Raw genomic sequence first — 16,239 nt, 5'->3', positions numbered from 1 at the left:
TGGGGGCACCTGGGGGGTGCCCGAGAAGGGCCGTAAATCACCCCCCTGGGAACCGCCACTCCCTGAGAACCTCCTCCCCTTAAACTGTCAATCGATTTAGCCTCTGCGTGGTTTTAAAATACACGTGTGTGTGCGTGATTGCAGTTGTGTTTCTGCATATATACGTGCACACACCTACACGTGAAATTTCCCCTCCTAGAAGCCACATCTGTTTTGGGATGAAATCTCCAGAAGAGATGCGTCAGCAAGCTCACATTCAAGTGGTTAGCAAAAACTTGTATAGTCAGGACAACCATCACTCCCCGCTGCAGTATGGAGTACTTGACCATCGTATGGTGAGAACCATTTTTTTTCAAACCATATTTATAGAGTTATTTGAAGTGGTTAAAAATAAGTTGGGGTGACTGAAATTTGCCACACATCCAAAATACGTGCAAATGTGTCTCTACTTGAATTGCAGAGACTGAGTTGCAGTGACAGCTATTTTCTTCATGCTTTTGGGTGGTTCAGGAAAGTATTATTTTGCGGTAAGTTCTTTCTGCCTAGTTGTTGGGACATCCAGCAACATCCGTATACAGAATACCATATTGTAGATTAGTGGGCTGTAGATCAGTTGCAAAAGCTGTATGAGTTAGTGGCAGTGGTATCAGCAGGGCCCACATGTGAAAGACATTTTTCTTAAGGTTTGGACAGAACCTACTGCTACTGACATGCTTCTGATGCTGTGAAAAAGGAGTAAGTGCTGTGGGTAGGCTGTCAGGATAGCCAGCTAGCTTAAGAACTGTTGAATTCTCTATGTGCTCGGTTGATTATAGCTAATTTTTTTTTCTATATGTGTGTTTTCCTCCTCGCAAAGGGAACCAGTGAAAAAGACCATCCCTGTGAAACCTGTGGAAAAAATCTAGCTGATTGTTTAGGACATTATGGATACATAGACTTAGAACTGCCCTGTTTTCATGTTGGATACTTCAAAGCTGTGATAGGCATCTTACAGGTAAAATACAGTTATGCTTTGTCATTAGTTTCTACTCTAGAAAAAGGAAATTATTAGAAAAGGCAATGCTTGAAAGAGTAATTGAGAAGACCAAAATAAGCTTGTATTGTAAATTTTATCTTTATGCATCTTGTTGTTTGTAAAATAAATTTATTCAAATACTAGTCTTAGTGATGTACATACATCCGTTTTACTTTATATGATCTTGGACTGATTAGTGGAATTCAGTATTTTTCTCTAGTAGTTTGAATTTAAAGTATGCAATATAACTTGCCTTTTAGGACATTGCAGTAAATCAAAGCTATGTCTGCTTTGTATTTGGATTTTTAAGATCCTACAGAGCTTAGATAAGGATTTGCCTCATTGACTATATTTTTTTCATATACTTTTCTTTGTCTGTTACAGCATATTAATTGTTCTTTCAACCAAGACCATTGTATTTCATTCAAAAAACTGCCCTCTGTTGAAGAACTTCAGTAATAGTAGATGTTACAACTCTGCATGTGTCTGTTAAACAACTGTGCTTGTATGTGTTTACATTTAAGATGATCTGCAAAACCTGTTGCCGAATCATGCTGTCGGTGGAAGAAAGAAAACAATTTTTGGATTACCTGAAGCGACCTGGCCTTACATATCTACAGAAGAGAGGGCTAAAAAAGAAAGTGTCTGAAAAGTGCCGGAAGAAAAACACTTGTCCTTACTGTGGTGCCTTTAATGGTGAGTGTTTGCATTAACAGTTTGTGATGGTTATCTGCTGTGATATTTTTTTACCTTGGTGGCTGTGAGAGGCATCAAAATCTTGAATATCACAGTTTGTTCCACAGCTAATGGGTATTCTCTCTGGCCTTTATTGAGAATCAGGTAATTGCATTCTTGATGGCAAGTGTGTGCTTGCTCACATCTCATGTGGATAGAGACGTTGGCCTCGTTGCTTGTTTTGTTTCATGTGGTATCTCTTCATGACAGTACTTGATATTTTATACTTAAATAATGGTAAAAAAACCCCTGTTTAACATGTTTTGGAACTATTGGGAAGTATTGTCAGGGATCAGTACCTTAACTGGAAGCATTTGTAGACTTTAATTTTGATGGAACTTCATTTTTCATCATTATATGAAGTTATCTTTTATAATATTGGACGTGTGTGTTGTCCTCTACGAGGGTATGTTCTGCAGTTTGGCAGTGTTTGAGCTGTGATCATCTTGGGTTACACTGGAGTTTGTTTTTCAGGGCAGAGGATCTTAATAAGATTTCACATTTGTTTTTCAAAATATGGTTTTTTCTTCATGTACTCTGATCAAGTGATATGGCTACTAAAGGACTTGCAATGTTATACATTCATAGTGAGTGGTTCATAACTTAAAATTAATTCATAACTTAATTCATAACTTAAAATTTCACATTTTTCACTCATTAAAATTTTGTGTTGTTTGTTCTGTAATGATCGACAACCTGAATAAGTAGGGAGCTGCTTCATTTTAAGTGCCACGTATACATATAGGGGGCACAAACAATAAGGATTTACCAAATTAAGTGGGAGGTCAGTATACTTGAGTAAAAATCATGACTCTGGAAAGCACTTGTACTAGTCTGTGGAAGTTTTATGAATACCTGCATGACATGAAAATAGTTGTCAGATTCTTACAATTTACTTCCAAAATTACTTTAGAAGATAGCAGGATCATATATAAATGGCACATCTTACTCCTGTTTTTAGTTTGGGAATTTCTCCTTTAAAAAATATCTGCTCCGATTGAGGGGAGGCTGAATTAAAGTGTGGGTTAAGCCACCTGCTTTCAGCTTCAGAAGCTGCACGTGATCTGGGCACATCAAGCCAGCCATACAAGGAGACATGACCTGATTGTCCTCTTTGTGTTTTGTGAACTTAGGAAACTGGTTAATAAAGCTCATAAGGTTTTATTTTATTCTTGTGTTCACTGAAGGTTTAACTACTTTTGGAACTGTAGCTTACTTGTTTTAAGTTTTGGGGGTTTTAGTTTGTTTGGTGTTTTTGTTGTTCCTAAAAAAAAATCAAACCCACATTTATTTACTTGCAGGAACTGTGAAGAAGTGTGGTTTGTTGAAAATAATACATGAAAAGTACAAGACCAATAAGAAAGTGGTAGATCCAGTAGTATCAACTTTTCTCCAATCCTTTGAAACTGCCATAGAACATAATAAAGAAGTAGAACCCTTACTGGGGAGAGCTCAGGTAAGTTTTATTAAGACTTAAATTTTCTGCTGGTTCTTGTGCTTGAAATAAAACTCCTGAAAGGTTTTCAGTGTAGCAGTTTAAAAGACTTGTGGTGATCTGAGAATTTCGTATACCAAAAGACACTTGAAGAGTGTCTGTATTTTTTGCATTAATGTTGACTTTGTAAAAATGAGAAGTTTAGTTTATTGATCTGATGCATAGCTTTCTGCCTGTAAAGAAGGGGGGTGTTCTTGGTGTGTGAAACCTCTGTAAGCTGGAGAAGGGAGAAGAAAGGCCCATAGAAATGTACATGTAGATTTGCTGGAGCACTGAGATTATTACAGTGCACAGAATTTTTTTTTTCTTTAGAAGAACCTCATGTTGACAAGGAGAGAGGAGGCTTAGTTATCTGATCTTTTTGTTTCATTCAGCTTTGCATTCTGGGCACTTTTGTTTCCTTCTGCTCTTTGAAAGCTGGGAAGATCCTGGGGTACATATTTAAAGAGAAAAAGTGATGGATATCTGGAGTTGCTTATACTGCAGCAGTAGCTGAACTGAGAAGAGAGAAATTAGGTTTTTTTCATGTTAGTTCCTACTAATAATACAGTGTGCCATAAGTTTGTTGTAAGAGGTTTATTCAGTTGCTTTAACAAGTAACTATTAAATATCCTCAGTTAACTGTTTAAAAAGAGCAAGTAACATGAAAAGTAAACACTGATGTATAAGGAAGAAAAGAAAGGAAGGAAAACAGCAAGTTATTACCTGAGACACTAAAAGCATTCAGAAGAAAAGTTTTGTTTACATTAATAGTTCTTATATATTTGTCTTTTTAAAATACTCTATTTTTGAACAACCAGTAAATGAGGGGAGGGAAGAAGCATTGAAACTGTTACATGATGGCTTATTCTCCCCTTTCTCCAATGGATTTTGTAGGAAAACTTAAATCCTTTAGTAGTGTTGAACCTCTTCAAAAGAATCTCAGCAGAAGATATCCCTCTGCTTCTAATGAACCCAGAAGCAGGTAAACCTTCAGATTTGATCCTCACGCGACTTTTAGTGCCTCCACTGTGTATCAGACCCTCTGTGGTGAGTGATTTGAAGTCTGGCACCAACGAGGATGACTTAACAATGAAACTGACGGAGATAATTTTCCTCAATGATGTAATAAAAAAGGTGAGTCATCCATTAAGCTCTCGGACACTGTTGCCTTAAAAAAGACACGGTTCAAATTGAATATAGCAAATGGTTTTACTTGTTTTACTGCTTACAATCTAAGCAAGCAGTGTGCACTATACTGCTATGTCGTTTGGGATGTTATTGAGAGAAACAGCGAAACTTGCTTCAAATGTAGCTGGCTGGCTGCTTGCTCTGTAGTACCTGCTGAAAGATCTGCTGGTAGATCATGGGAAATTTTTTTCATTTGAGTTCTGGTCCAACTCATCTCTTCCCCCCATCCCCGCCATGCCTGTAACATTTACAGTGAAAACATTATATGTATTGGGTTGGGCTTTTTTTCATTTAAACCTTCCTCTTTACTACATAATTTACCTTGGTTTATTCCAGCATCTGTTCTTAAGAAATCAGGTTTCAATTAGCACAGCTATCAAATTGAGACTAGAAGTAAATTTGACAATTTATTATTTGTTCACAAGAACAGGTCTGCCAGACTAATACTTTTCAGTCTTTTCAGCACTGGTCTTTTGTCAGGTAAACAAAATCAAGGGAGTGCTAACTCTCCCATGATTGAAAAATTATTAACTACTGGTGATTTCCCTTACTGTGCAGTTATTAGCTTAACTTCATCAGCTTGAGAAAAATATAATTTAAACAAATACATAATTTAGTGAGCATTTGCCCAAAACCAGTGCTAGTCAAAAGAAGTTTTTTGCTGGGTTCTCTTATGAATGGCCATATGATATAGCAATGTGCATCCTGTTGTGAAGTTCTCTCGCTTTTTTCATTCCAATATATGAAGATTTTTTTAACATTATTTTAGAAAGAAGAATTGTACTGATAATAGAAAATTCTTTGCTCATTTAATATGTGTTGTTATATTTACTTTCTGAATTGGGTGGCTATTCTGTTTAGCATAGGATATCAGGAGCCAAAACACAGATGATTATGGAAGACTGGGACTTTCTTCAGCTGCAGTGTGCCCTGTACATTAACAGTGAGCTCTCGGGAATTCCTCTCAACATGGCACCTAAGAAATGGACCAGAGGTTTTGTTCAGAGACTTAAAGGAAAGCAAGGTTTGTCTAGAAAGTTGATCTTAGTTTTTTTTTTTTTTAATTAAGCCACAAATGTTTGGTATTCGAAAGCATCTCTTCGCTACTGTTGTGTCGTATTTCAGTGATGTACCTTGAACGGTTTTCTAATGTGCTGTCTTAAGAGATAACATTTTGAAAACAACTTTTACATAAGAGTTTTCTCTTGCTTATTTTGTTAGGGCGATTTAGAGGCAATCTGTCTGGAAAACGAGTGGATTTCTCTGGTAGAACAGTAATTTCACCTGATCCTAACTTAAGAATAGATGAAGTAGCAGTGCCTATTCATGTTGCTAAAATACTAACTTTTCCTGAAAAGGTAAGTAGTGTAGGTTTTGGGGGTTTTGGGGGTTTTGTTTGGTTTGGTTTTTTTACCAGACGTCAGTGTTGTCCTTCTTTTATAGCCTTACTATGAAAGGGGGTGAATGCATTGCTTTTGTGTTCGAAATGTCATTCAGGGAAGCTTTGCCAGTTCCGTTGTTGCTTCTAAATGGAGGTTGTACTATCAGACATATGCAAGTACTGTGAAGGCGTATGGTATAAGGAGTGACATATCAAGAGAGATTCAAGATTCATATCAAGAGATTGTCAGTTGAGCCTAAAATTTGAAACCACGAAAGCCACCAGCAAAAAACAAGAGGTCCTGAAACGTTTCATTTGTTTCTGATAGAAGTTTTTGTGTAACAGGTGAACAAAGCAAATATTAATTTAATGAGGAAACTGGTCTGTAATGGTCCTGATGTTCATCCTGGAGCCAACTTCATTCAGCAAAGGCACACACAGATGAAAAGGTATTGTGCTTGTCTGTAATGATTCACTTTTTATCCCTCCCCATCAACTTGTTCTTACTGCAGTGTGAAAACAATTGTACATACTGGGATTAAAATTTGTTTTTAGATTCTTTCATAAAGGGCTATAACAAAAGAATTGTCGTGATCTCCTCAGGTTTACTCTACAATTTCTTTTTAGATAATCTGTTGGATTTAAACTTAAGTGGATTTACTAATGTTAGTGAACTGCAATAAGTTTGGTTTTTTTTTTTTTTAATGATTGAGTCTCTCTTATTTGGAATAGAGGGTGTAGTACAGAGATAAATGAAAACGGGCAGTTTTGTGCATGTTGTACTGTCTGTTCTTATGGGAGAGCTAATCTGCAGTCAGTCTGTAGGTAGTAAGAAATGATAGTATATGAATGAAGCTCCCTGTACTCCCTGATACAATTGAAGCAAATTATTTGATTTTTCTAAATAGACTTTTTTTCTTGTTTTACTAATAACTGTAGCTTTGTTAACTAAAGTCACAAATACATTCATTATTTAAAATAGCAGCAGGGCTTATGTTTAATGATGCGGTCCACACCAGTTTTGTCTTCTAGTTATTGTAGTACAAATACTCCAACATTTAATGGAAGAACTTGCATTATAAACACAGAATTTATTTTCCATTGTCTTTACATCTTTCTGACTTTATTTCTTCTGACTCCACTGTTATGTGTTACTATAAGGTTTTTGAAATATGGAAACCGCGAAAAGATGGCCCAGGAGTTGAAGTTTGGTGATATCGTGGAGCGACATCTCATAGATGGTGACATAGTCCTGTTCAATCGACAGCCCTCTCTTCATAAACTGAGCATCATGGCTCATATTGTGAGTGCACACACAGCCTAACATGCAGGTGGTGCATCCCTGAGTATTAGGTGGTTTACCTTTGCTCGTGTTTATCTCTTGCAAACACAAAAATAAACAACTTATTCTGAAACACTGTGTGGGGACAAGCAGTGCAATTGTGCTTTTGCATGGGAATTGGTGTGTAACTGGGCAGTATGCTGTCTGGACGATTCTGTTAATAGCCATAATTGACCTTGGTATCTGTTCTTGCATAAGCATTTAATTTCTGTAGAGTTGATATGATCTCTACAAAGCATGCTGTTTTCTGTGCTTTGTACATGTTCTTAATAATGGAAGTTATTAGCTACATTTGTATAATATAATCTGAGTAGCATTTTTAGTTAGTTGTTCCTGATTGAATTAAATCCTATAATCAGAAATTTTGACTTGTGTGTAGTAAAAAGAAGGTATTAAGCCTGCAATGAAGCACATGGGCATGTCGTTTCATCTTTTAGCATGCTTGACTGCATGTGCATCACTTTTTGTGTTTGATTTTTTTTTAGGCTAGAGTAAAACCTCATAGGACGTTCAGGTTTAATGAATGTGTCTGTACACCATACAATGCAGACTTTGATGGAGATGAGATGAACCTTCACCTTCCTCAGACAGAAGAAGCAAAAGCAGAAGCACTCGTTTTAATGGGGGTATGTAGATAATGTTGGGGTTGGGATTTTGCTAGTGACAGATGGGCTGAGCCCCATATTTCTTAACTTGCATGTGAAATCTGAAATATTATCAAGATTCTTGTATATGGATAATGTGCAATGATGAAGCTGCCTGAAAACTCCGCAGCAGGGAATTTAGAACAAATTAGGACTGTTACACAACGGTAGTCCAATAGACTTAATAGTAAGCATCTGTGGAAAATTCAGTGGTTTTAAGTAGGTAGATGTCAGTAGTACATTTCTGCCTGACTGCCCTTAGTGATTGCTACCAAAATAGGGTGACTCTGTTATGAAACAGATACATGCTTTGCTTTCTGGTCTGACAGTCTAGCAACTGCGGGCAGCCAGGCCAACTGGAAAGAGGCAGCATTAGTGTGCTTGTACTGGAGAAGGCATTTTACCAGAGAAGGCAGGAGACAGTAGGCTTGTAGAGCAGGGGAAAAAGGAGGGTAGATAAAGAGGAATCTGATGACTGCAGGCATTGATCTGTGGTGTGAAAGCAGAGTCAGGAGCAACAATCTGAGGATTTTCCAGTACATTGCTCTTTTAGGGTGACTGAGTGCCATTGCAACTTCAGATGTACCAATGCAACTGTTGGCAGCAGCGTTTATTGGCTTGCTGAACTGATTTGGGAGCTTAAAAAGAAACACCACTATCCCCGCCCCATCTGCCACCCCAGTGTGTGGGCCTGTGAACAGCTCAGGCAAAACTGTGCTGCATAGGTGGGGGTGATTAACTGGAGCCGGAGTCTGAGTAAGGCATAAGAAAACGGGCTGGTGAAAGTGGCTAGCTTGATTATTATATATCGGTAGGGACCACACAACTTGCAATATTTCACTAGGTCCCTGTAGCGAGCATAACCTCTTTTGTCCCTTCTGAGATTCTCAAAGCTAGCTTGTTTTCTCTTCCTAGTCCTGTTTAAACAGTAGGCTACCAGACACATCAAGGTGATTGCAAGTTCTGCTTTGGGAACAGAATGTAATTTCCAGTACCTGTTCTCAAATTGTTCCTTAAATGTCAATAGATTTGCATGGACTGCAGTGAACTGAAACTTCTAGTTTATTTTTTCTGTCTTTTTGAAGACAGCTGCACTTTGATTTAGAATAAGCTTTTACCATTTTTGGTAAAATAACTGTCTTAAATTGTAAGTTTGCTTCTGAATAACAAATGAAATACCAGTGTCTTGAAATTTTGTAATTTTAGTTTCTTGTATCATACAGACTAAAGCAAACTTGGTAACACCAAGAAATGGAGAACCTCTTATTGCTGCTATTCAAGATTTCCTCACAGGTGTGTGTATAAGCTTCTTTTAGGGCTGTGTGATGTAACAGTAGTTCCTTCAGAATCACTTCCCTCTTTTCCACTGGCTTTCTGTATGAATGAAAAAATTTCTCCTTTCACAAGTCAAAGTGACATTAGAAAGTATGGCCATTGTTAGTCTGAGGTATAATGATGTCCTCAGAATCCCTTCTGATATTGTCTACCTTTCTAGGTGCAATTATTATTACCTTTGCCTATGTTTTGCAATGTTTCTCAGGCACAGAAAATGAATGTTTGGGATCTTTATATGCTTTAAGTAGACAATGTAAACAGCCTGTGATTATGGCCTTATTTTTACATGTGGGTTGGAGTCTAAGCAAGAGAATAGATTATAGAAATACACTGGTTTTAATTTTTAGAAATTTGCATGTGGAGCAAATAAAAAAAAGTGTGGAAAGGATTTACAACTGAAGCTGTATAAACTGTCATTGTTTTGCATAGTAAGTAGGTCACTAGTATTAAATTGAAATCATTGATACTGAATATGCAATAGCTTTTAAAGTTAATCTCATTTTATTCTGTCACATTAATAATTTTTTACATTCTAGGTGCCTATCTTCTTACATTAAAAGACACCTTTTTTGATCGAGCCAAAGCTTGTCAAATTATTGCTTCTATCCTGGTTGGTAAGGATGAAAAGATTAAAGTTTGTCTTCCACCTCCAGCAATTCTGAAGGTGTGTCAAACTGTTTTTTTAACATTGCTAAGACTTTCTCTCTTGTGTGTTCTTGACCCATGGTGATGTTCTCGTCAGAGACACTCCTTGTTTTCTCTGACATTAGTTTTGTATGAGGTTTTATGTTTGTAGTGTAAAGTGCAAGGATCAGATTTCAGAGTCAAAGCTATGCAGAAGTTGTTTGATGGTTCCTGATGCTGAACAGAGTCAGCCTTGCATGGTGCAGTCCAGATGCAGGGTCCCTTCAGGGTTCAAACATAGCTTTGCTGCTATCCCACTACTATGAGACAGAACACTTGGCTATTGATGGTCAGCAGCAGATACATCGATCTTAGTAACCTCAGTGTTACTGGCTGTGCAGACTAATAAGGGGCTAAGTGAAGAAACTTCCTTGGGTACCCTCAAGTAATGTCCTGAAATGCTGAATAGTTCTGGGTTTCAGTATCCCAAATTTAGTAGGTGTTAAACCTGGGAAATAGTATGCTTTACTTGTTAACCTGGCAGTGTATTAAAGATAAAAGAGAATGAGTTTTATGAGATTTTTGTTGTTGTTTGGGGGTTGGGTTTTTTGTTGTTGTTACATGATGTAACAAAATATTTTTGTGAAGGGAAGAGTATTTGTGTATTTGTTGCAAACTTTGAAGACAGCTATAGTATCATTTAATAGATAGGGTCTGTTAAACCTTCATTCACATACATTTAAGGGTGTCTGTATTGGATTAATTTTGTATTTGAGGTGAAAAGTATTGTTTGAAGAGAGTTTGGTACGTTTTCAAATTTGTTAAATACTATGTATTAGTGTATACATTTTTTTATATCCTTTATTTAATTTCCAAACAGTAAGTTTAATATTAGGGAAATTCAGAAAGGATTGAAATACCAGTGAATAACAGTAATTTAAAGGAAGGTTAGAGCATTTATGGGCAGTATCTAATGTGAATTTTGTAGACTTAAATGAACTTTTGCTAATAGCTAAGAGCAGCGATTCTTTGCTTCTGTCACTCCAAATGAATAATTTTAGTGCTGCCTGTGACAGTTACTTACACTTAGCTGCAGGCGAGGGGAGTACATAATTATATGAATATTTAACCTAAAAATTTAAACCAAAGATATGATACAAAGAAGGAATTATAAATGTTTCAACCTCTTTGGGAAATTACTACAGTTTTGTGTTTTTTTTTTTTCCTTTTCTATTCAGAATTGGAAATATGACAGTAAGAGGGAGCAATAGAATATATTTCTCTGAATACATGCACACATACCCTTGTGTAAAGAATAATTGTTCATCAGTCGGTGTTTTTTGTATCTATAAAAGTGCATAATATTTCCCTATGCAAACGAATGCTACGATGCAATTCTACACGTGTAGTTCAGTGTAGAAAAGTTCTACATTCTAGCTTGCTGTTTTACTCCAGTTGAAGCATAAACTCTCTAACCCTAATTCTTGTCCTTTTGTTTCTCTAAGCCTGTGACACTCTGGACAGGAAAACAGGTTTTCAGTCTCATTCTCAAACCCAGTGATGATTGTCCTGTAAAAGCCAACCTACGAACCAAGGGCAAACAGTATTGTGGCAAAGGGGAAGACCTGTGTTACAACGATTCTTGTGAGTGACACTTTTAAAGCTGTGTTTTGGAAGTTTTCAAATAAATTGTACCTATTGTTTTGTTGAGTTTGAGCTCAGAGTAGGAGTTAAAGCTGTACTTTACATAAGTATTCTTGAAATGAAAAATAAAGTTATGCAGTTTCTCTCAAAAGTTGAATTCGTGCTGAACACCAGCTATGTTCACAGCTGAACGTAGGCCATCTTTGCTCTGCAGTCCTTTCATTTTAGGAAGTATGGGGAGAATTTCCCTTTTCTGAGTTTGACAGTAGCAGATGATGTGGAAAACTTCTGGATTTCATTGCTGGCTCTGCTCAGTTCTCTGGAAAGCTTCGTTTCTGAAGCAACACTAGTTCTGTTCAGAAAGTTCTTCATAAATTCTCCAAAGTCTCAGGAAATCCTGGTATCGTATTTTGATTGTATTTAATAAGTGATAGAGCAGTGACTTCTGGTTCAAGTAGATAATTACCTAAATTCACATTGAAAATGTTGAGCATAGGCTACAGTGTGCAAACATCTCCAGTGTTCTAAATAAAATTATTTAAATTGGATCCAGTTCTTTGAATGATGCATAATGAAGTTGAGGATGAACATATATTGTACTGCTCTCATAAAAAAAAAATGTCTGAAGTTCAGGTACAGAAGATACTTTTTTATTGCTTAAAGGGTAAAGTTTATAAGGAAGATTCAGTGCCTGAAGTGGAAGGTTCCTAATGAAGCAAAGGAAGTAATCTAAAAGAGGCAGTGTGTACATGCCTACAGGCAGTATGTATGTTTTGTGATATGCTTGCAATTAAAGAGACATCTGAGTCCAGTTTGTCTTTTAAATTTAAGCTGTGCTTCTGGAGGTGATCAAGTTGAACTGAATGTCAGAATCTTTGAATAACAGAACTGTAACGTCATGCCTGAAATTTTGTTGTTCTACTTCATAAATAAATAACTTTGGTTTATTGTGATTGAGGCCTTTATTTCTGGACAGATAAGATTTACTGAAGACTTTATTCTGATAATGAAGTAAAGTTTGTTTTAGATTTTTAACGAAAAGGGTTACTCACAATGTTTCTTACAAGTCTTAAATTGGATATAGTTGCCTTTCTAAGCTGGTAAGGTCAAGTTGTAGGCTGTTCCCCTTACATACTTACTCACACACTTCTACGATACATTAAATGTATGTCTTTAGGTTTTGTTCTTTTCATGAATAGAGCTTTTATTTAAAAACCGACTTCATAGCTGACTACTAGAGTTTAGATAATATTTTAGAGAAACTATAAATTCTTTTTGCCTTTTTATTTCCAGATGTCACAATTCAAAACAGTGAGTTAATGAGTGGCAGTATGGACAAAGGAACCTTAGGTTCAGGATCCAAGAACAACATCTTCTACATCTTGCTGAGAGACTGGGGACAGGTAGAAGCTGCAGATGCCATGTCACGACTAGCCAGACTTGCTCCTGTCTATCTCTGTAAGTAATGGGGGAAGTACATTTCGTTGTAAAATAGTATCTTAAAGCAGAAATACAGAGCAATCAAGCAAGATTTTTGTTTCAAATGTGATGTACTATGTTTATAGAAAATTAGCTAATTGTGAAGCTGACAGAAACAGTGAAAGAACTGATACTGCTTATGAAGTGTTTATGGTCAGATGATGGGAGGAAAAAATCAAGTTCCTGATTATAGTATTTCCTGGTTTTAATTTGTTTTCTCTAGATGAGATTGAGCTATCTTTTTTTTTTTTTTTTTTTTTAATAATAGCTAATCGTGGCTTTTCAATCGGAATTGGTGATGTAACCCCTGGACAGGGACTGCTAAAAGCTAAGTATGAGCTCCTGAATGCTGGCTATAAGAAATGTGATGAGTATATTGAAGCTCTGAACACTGGCAAGCTACAGCAGCAGCCTGGTTGTACTGCAGAAGAGACACTAGAGGTAATTTTTAAAATTTAAATGACTATATATTTAGAGTAGAGACTCATGAGTGTATTCATCTAAATTGTGAAGTTCAAAGTTGTCTTCTGAAATCTAAAAATACAAGCAAATAGAGTCCCTAGGTATGCAACTTTAGCTGAGTCTATCTAGACTTAACATTTACAGGCTTGAATGCATCTGAAAATGTTAGTTAAATACTAAACAACTGAGATGCTCCCTCCCTCTTGACTCGATGTGTTTGGGTGACATAACCCAATACAGAGAAGAAAATGACATAGGTAATTGGAAAGTGATTGATCACATTTATCAATATTTGTTAGGTTAATGAAGAACAGTATCAGTAAAGAACCTAATCTAAGAAGTACAATGTTCCTTTAGTTATAGATCTGTTTGTACGCAAGTGTTTTCTTGCCCCTTATTGGGGCAAAAGTTATGTGGACTTTGGTTATGCTGGGTTTTTTTTTCCTGTAGAAATTTTGTTGAAGAGCAACAAATGTTGCCCAAAAGCTTATGGACAGGGACTTAATGAAGTCAACTGAAGATCACTCTTTTTGTTGTCTTTAATGGTTTTATACATTTTTCTTCTTGGCTAATCAATGTCTAGTTTTCACCTTTTTAAAAAAAGTGGAAAGGAAAAAATAACAAAAACAACAACAAAAAACAACCAGAAAACCGCACACTATGATGAAGTACTGCTACAGTTGTCCAGTTTTGAAGGGGTACTTTGGCTGAAAGAAGTGTATTGTAGTCTTTTTCCACTCTTCCTCTTTTCAGACACCTGGGTATGTCCTAGAAATTTTTTTTTCATACAGTTGTTATATTCTTAACAATTGGAGCAATTGGAGATAGCAGCATTGTATTCTCTGAAAGCAGTCCAAAAATACTTTTTTTTTTTTTGGTGGTAATCTTTCACATAGTGCAACGAGACTTAAGAGCTTAGTTCAATGCTCAGTTTAGTTTAAGTTGGTGCTGCTGACAAAGGAGGTTGTCACATCCCTGGCTACCCCGTCTTACTCCAACGAAGACTTTTTGTGCAGCAAACTGGAAAGTTATGCAGGGTACAAGTTAAACTTGTTTTACCCAAAACAAGGTCTAGGTTTCTTTTTTTTTTAATTGTATTTTGAATTCCCTTTGACTGCTGAAGGTATTGCTGGCAAGTGGTAGAGTACTGTTCGTGTATGGTATTTTTAACAACTGCTGAATCTCTGAAAACTTGTATTTCAGGCCTTAATCCTTAAAGAACTCTCTGTTATCAGAGATCATGCTGGCAGTGCCTGTCTCAGAGAACTGGACAAGAGCAACAGTCCCCTTATCATGGCTCTCTGTGGTTCTAAAGGTAAGGATAGCTAAACTTTGGAAGTAACATTTTTCACTCCAGTGCTGTTCTCAAAATTACTTTGTTTCGTCTTTATAGCTTGTTTTATGTAGTCAGTTGTGCAGGTATTGAATTCATGTTGTATAGATTTGAAGTGACTTCTCTTAATAAGTACAGGTTGGGTGTAGTTAATTAAAGTCAAGCTGATGAGCTAGTTTTTCTACCTTTAAATTTTTAGTACAAGTTGAAAAAGCATCCTATTGGGACTTTAAATGGTCTTAAGACTGGAATTAATTCATGAGCAAAAAGTTTTCAGTTGTATTTCTGACTTAAGTATCTATACCAAATACAAAAATTAACTGGAAATTGTATGTTAAGGATTGGAACTAATATTTCATCCATCTTCTCTGCCTTGTTTCTGAAGGACCACCTGTGTAGCAAATATTTGCTTTATACTCAAATTCTTATCTGAGCTTTCCTTTGTTTCCTGTGAGAATTTGAAGAAATCACTTAATTCTTTGCCTGTCTTTATCTGTGTCTAATAAATTGTGGAAAGCCTCAGGGTGACATTTTGTATTTCTGAAAAAAATACTGAAATCTAAGAAGGAAGATATATTAAATGTATAATTTGCTACAGAGGGGAGGCATTGTTTGCAAACATGTTCAGCAAATAAAACTTCTGAGTTAGTGACTAAATTCTTTGGGACTTAATTTGTTCTGGGAATCTTGACAGACACTGCACCCTTCATAAAAAAATATTGTTAAAATATGTTTTTTTGAAGAAGTTGTGGAGCAAAATATGTAGGTTAGGATCATGGGTTGTATGAAACACAATCCACAATAAAAACCAGGATAATATAAGGAGTGTAGTCAAATAGTGGTGGCATGAATGTCTGTAACCCAAGGAAATAAATTGTAAAAGGAGTTGTTAGCTATATTGTAGACTAAATTAGTTGTCAGTCTTGGCATAAAACCTGAAATGTATAGAAGTAACAGAAAAGCTTCTTTAACTGTTGCAATTCTAAATGCATTTTTGACGAATTACAAAGCTAAATAATAGATCTTCATAGAAGTGAAGACAGCTCATCAGGGGAGCACTGATATTCCTCATTTATGAGATTTTTTTTTTCTTTCTTTCTTTCTTTTGAGGCTCCTTCATTAATATATCCCAGATGATTGCTTGTGTAGGTCAGCAGGCTATCAGTGGGTCCCGAGTTCCTGATGGATTTGAGAACAGATCTTTGCCTCACTTTGAGAAGCATTCTAAGGTAATTCTGTATGTTTACAGTACACTGTAAAGAAAAGTGAAACAAGTTGCCTTAAACCATTTTAAGAAGGACGTGTGATAAGATGCGTTGTCATGACATGGTGAAGGAAAAGAATCACATACGGTGAATGTAAAATGTTATGAATGTGATTTGGGAGTTAACAGTCATGTTGTGAATTGCCATGGGATATCTAGTTAGCTTCAATTTTTTACAGCAAAGCCTTGCTTTCTAATTTAGTAAAATTAAATTGTCTGATAATTTGGTAAAGTTTGTCTCATGCGTTCTGTTTCAGTTCACTAAGACTTTTCAGAAAAACTGCTGGTTGTGTATTGGTATCTTTAGACAGGTGAA

The 16,239-nt window shown here is 36.3% G+C and overlaps 1 protein-coding gene across 1 annotated transcript in view; it reads left to right on the top strand.

Moving 5' to 3' along the window:
* The first annotated feature begins 205 nt into the window (after nt 1-205).
* The window catches only part of POLR3A (polymerase (RNA) III (DNA directed) polypeptide A, 155kDa), a 34,873-nt gene continuing 18,839 nt past the window's right edge, over nt 206-16,239 (top strand). The window contains exons 1-17 of the mRNA XM_010076231.1: nt 206-335; nt 857-994; nt 1,540-1,711; nt 3,052-3,206; nt 4,122-4,361; nt 5,277-5,439; nt 5,637-5,773; nt 6,142-6,245; nt 6,958-7,099; nt 7,624-7,764; nt 9,006-9,075; nt 9,654-9,781; nt 11,247-11,385; nt 12,679-12,843; nt 13,133-13,305; nt 14,530-14,641; nt 15,770-15,888. Coding sequence (XP_010074533.1) covers nt 219-335; nt 857-994; nt 1,540-1,711; nt 3,052-3,206; nt 4,122-4,361; nt 5,277-5,439; nt 5,637-5,773; nt 6,142-6,245; nt 6,958-7,099; nt 7,624-7,764; nt 9,006-9,075; nt 9,654-9,781; nt 11,247-11,385; nt 12,679-12,843; nt 13,133-13,305; nt 14,530-14,641; nt 15,770-15,888 — 2,415 coding nt within the window. The 5' untranslated portion in view covers nt 206-218. The remainder of the gene's footprint in view (nt 336-856; nt 995-1,539; nt 1,712-3,051; nt 3,207-4,121; nt 4,362-5,276; nt 5,440-5,636; nt 5,774-6,141; nt 6,246-6,957; nt 7,100-7,623; nt 7,765-9,005; nt 9,076-9,653; nt 9,782-11,246; nt 11,386-12,678; nt 12,844-13,132; nt 13,306-14,529; nt 14,642-15,769; nt 15,889-16,239) is intronic.

The sequence above is a fragment of the Pterocles gutturalis genome, unplaced genomic scaffold (assembly GCF_000699245.1).
Source record: "Pterocles gutturalis isolate BGI_N339 unplaced genomic scaffold, ASM69924v1 scaffold19498, whole genome shotgun sequence".
Classification (NCBI taxonomy): domain Eukaryota; kingdom Metazoa; phylum Chordata; class Aves; order Pterocliformes; family Pteroclidae; genus Pterocles; species Pterocles gutturalis.
The sequence above is the reverse complement of the archived record's forward strand: the minus strand, read 5'-3'. Positions and strand labels throughout refer to the sequence as shown.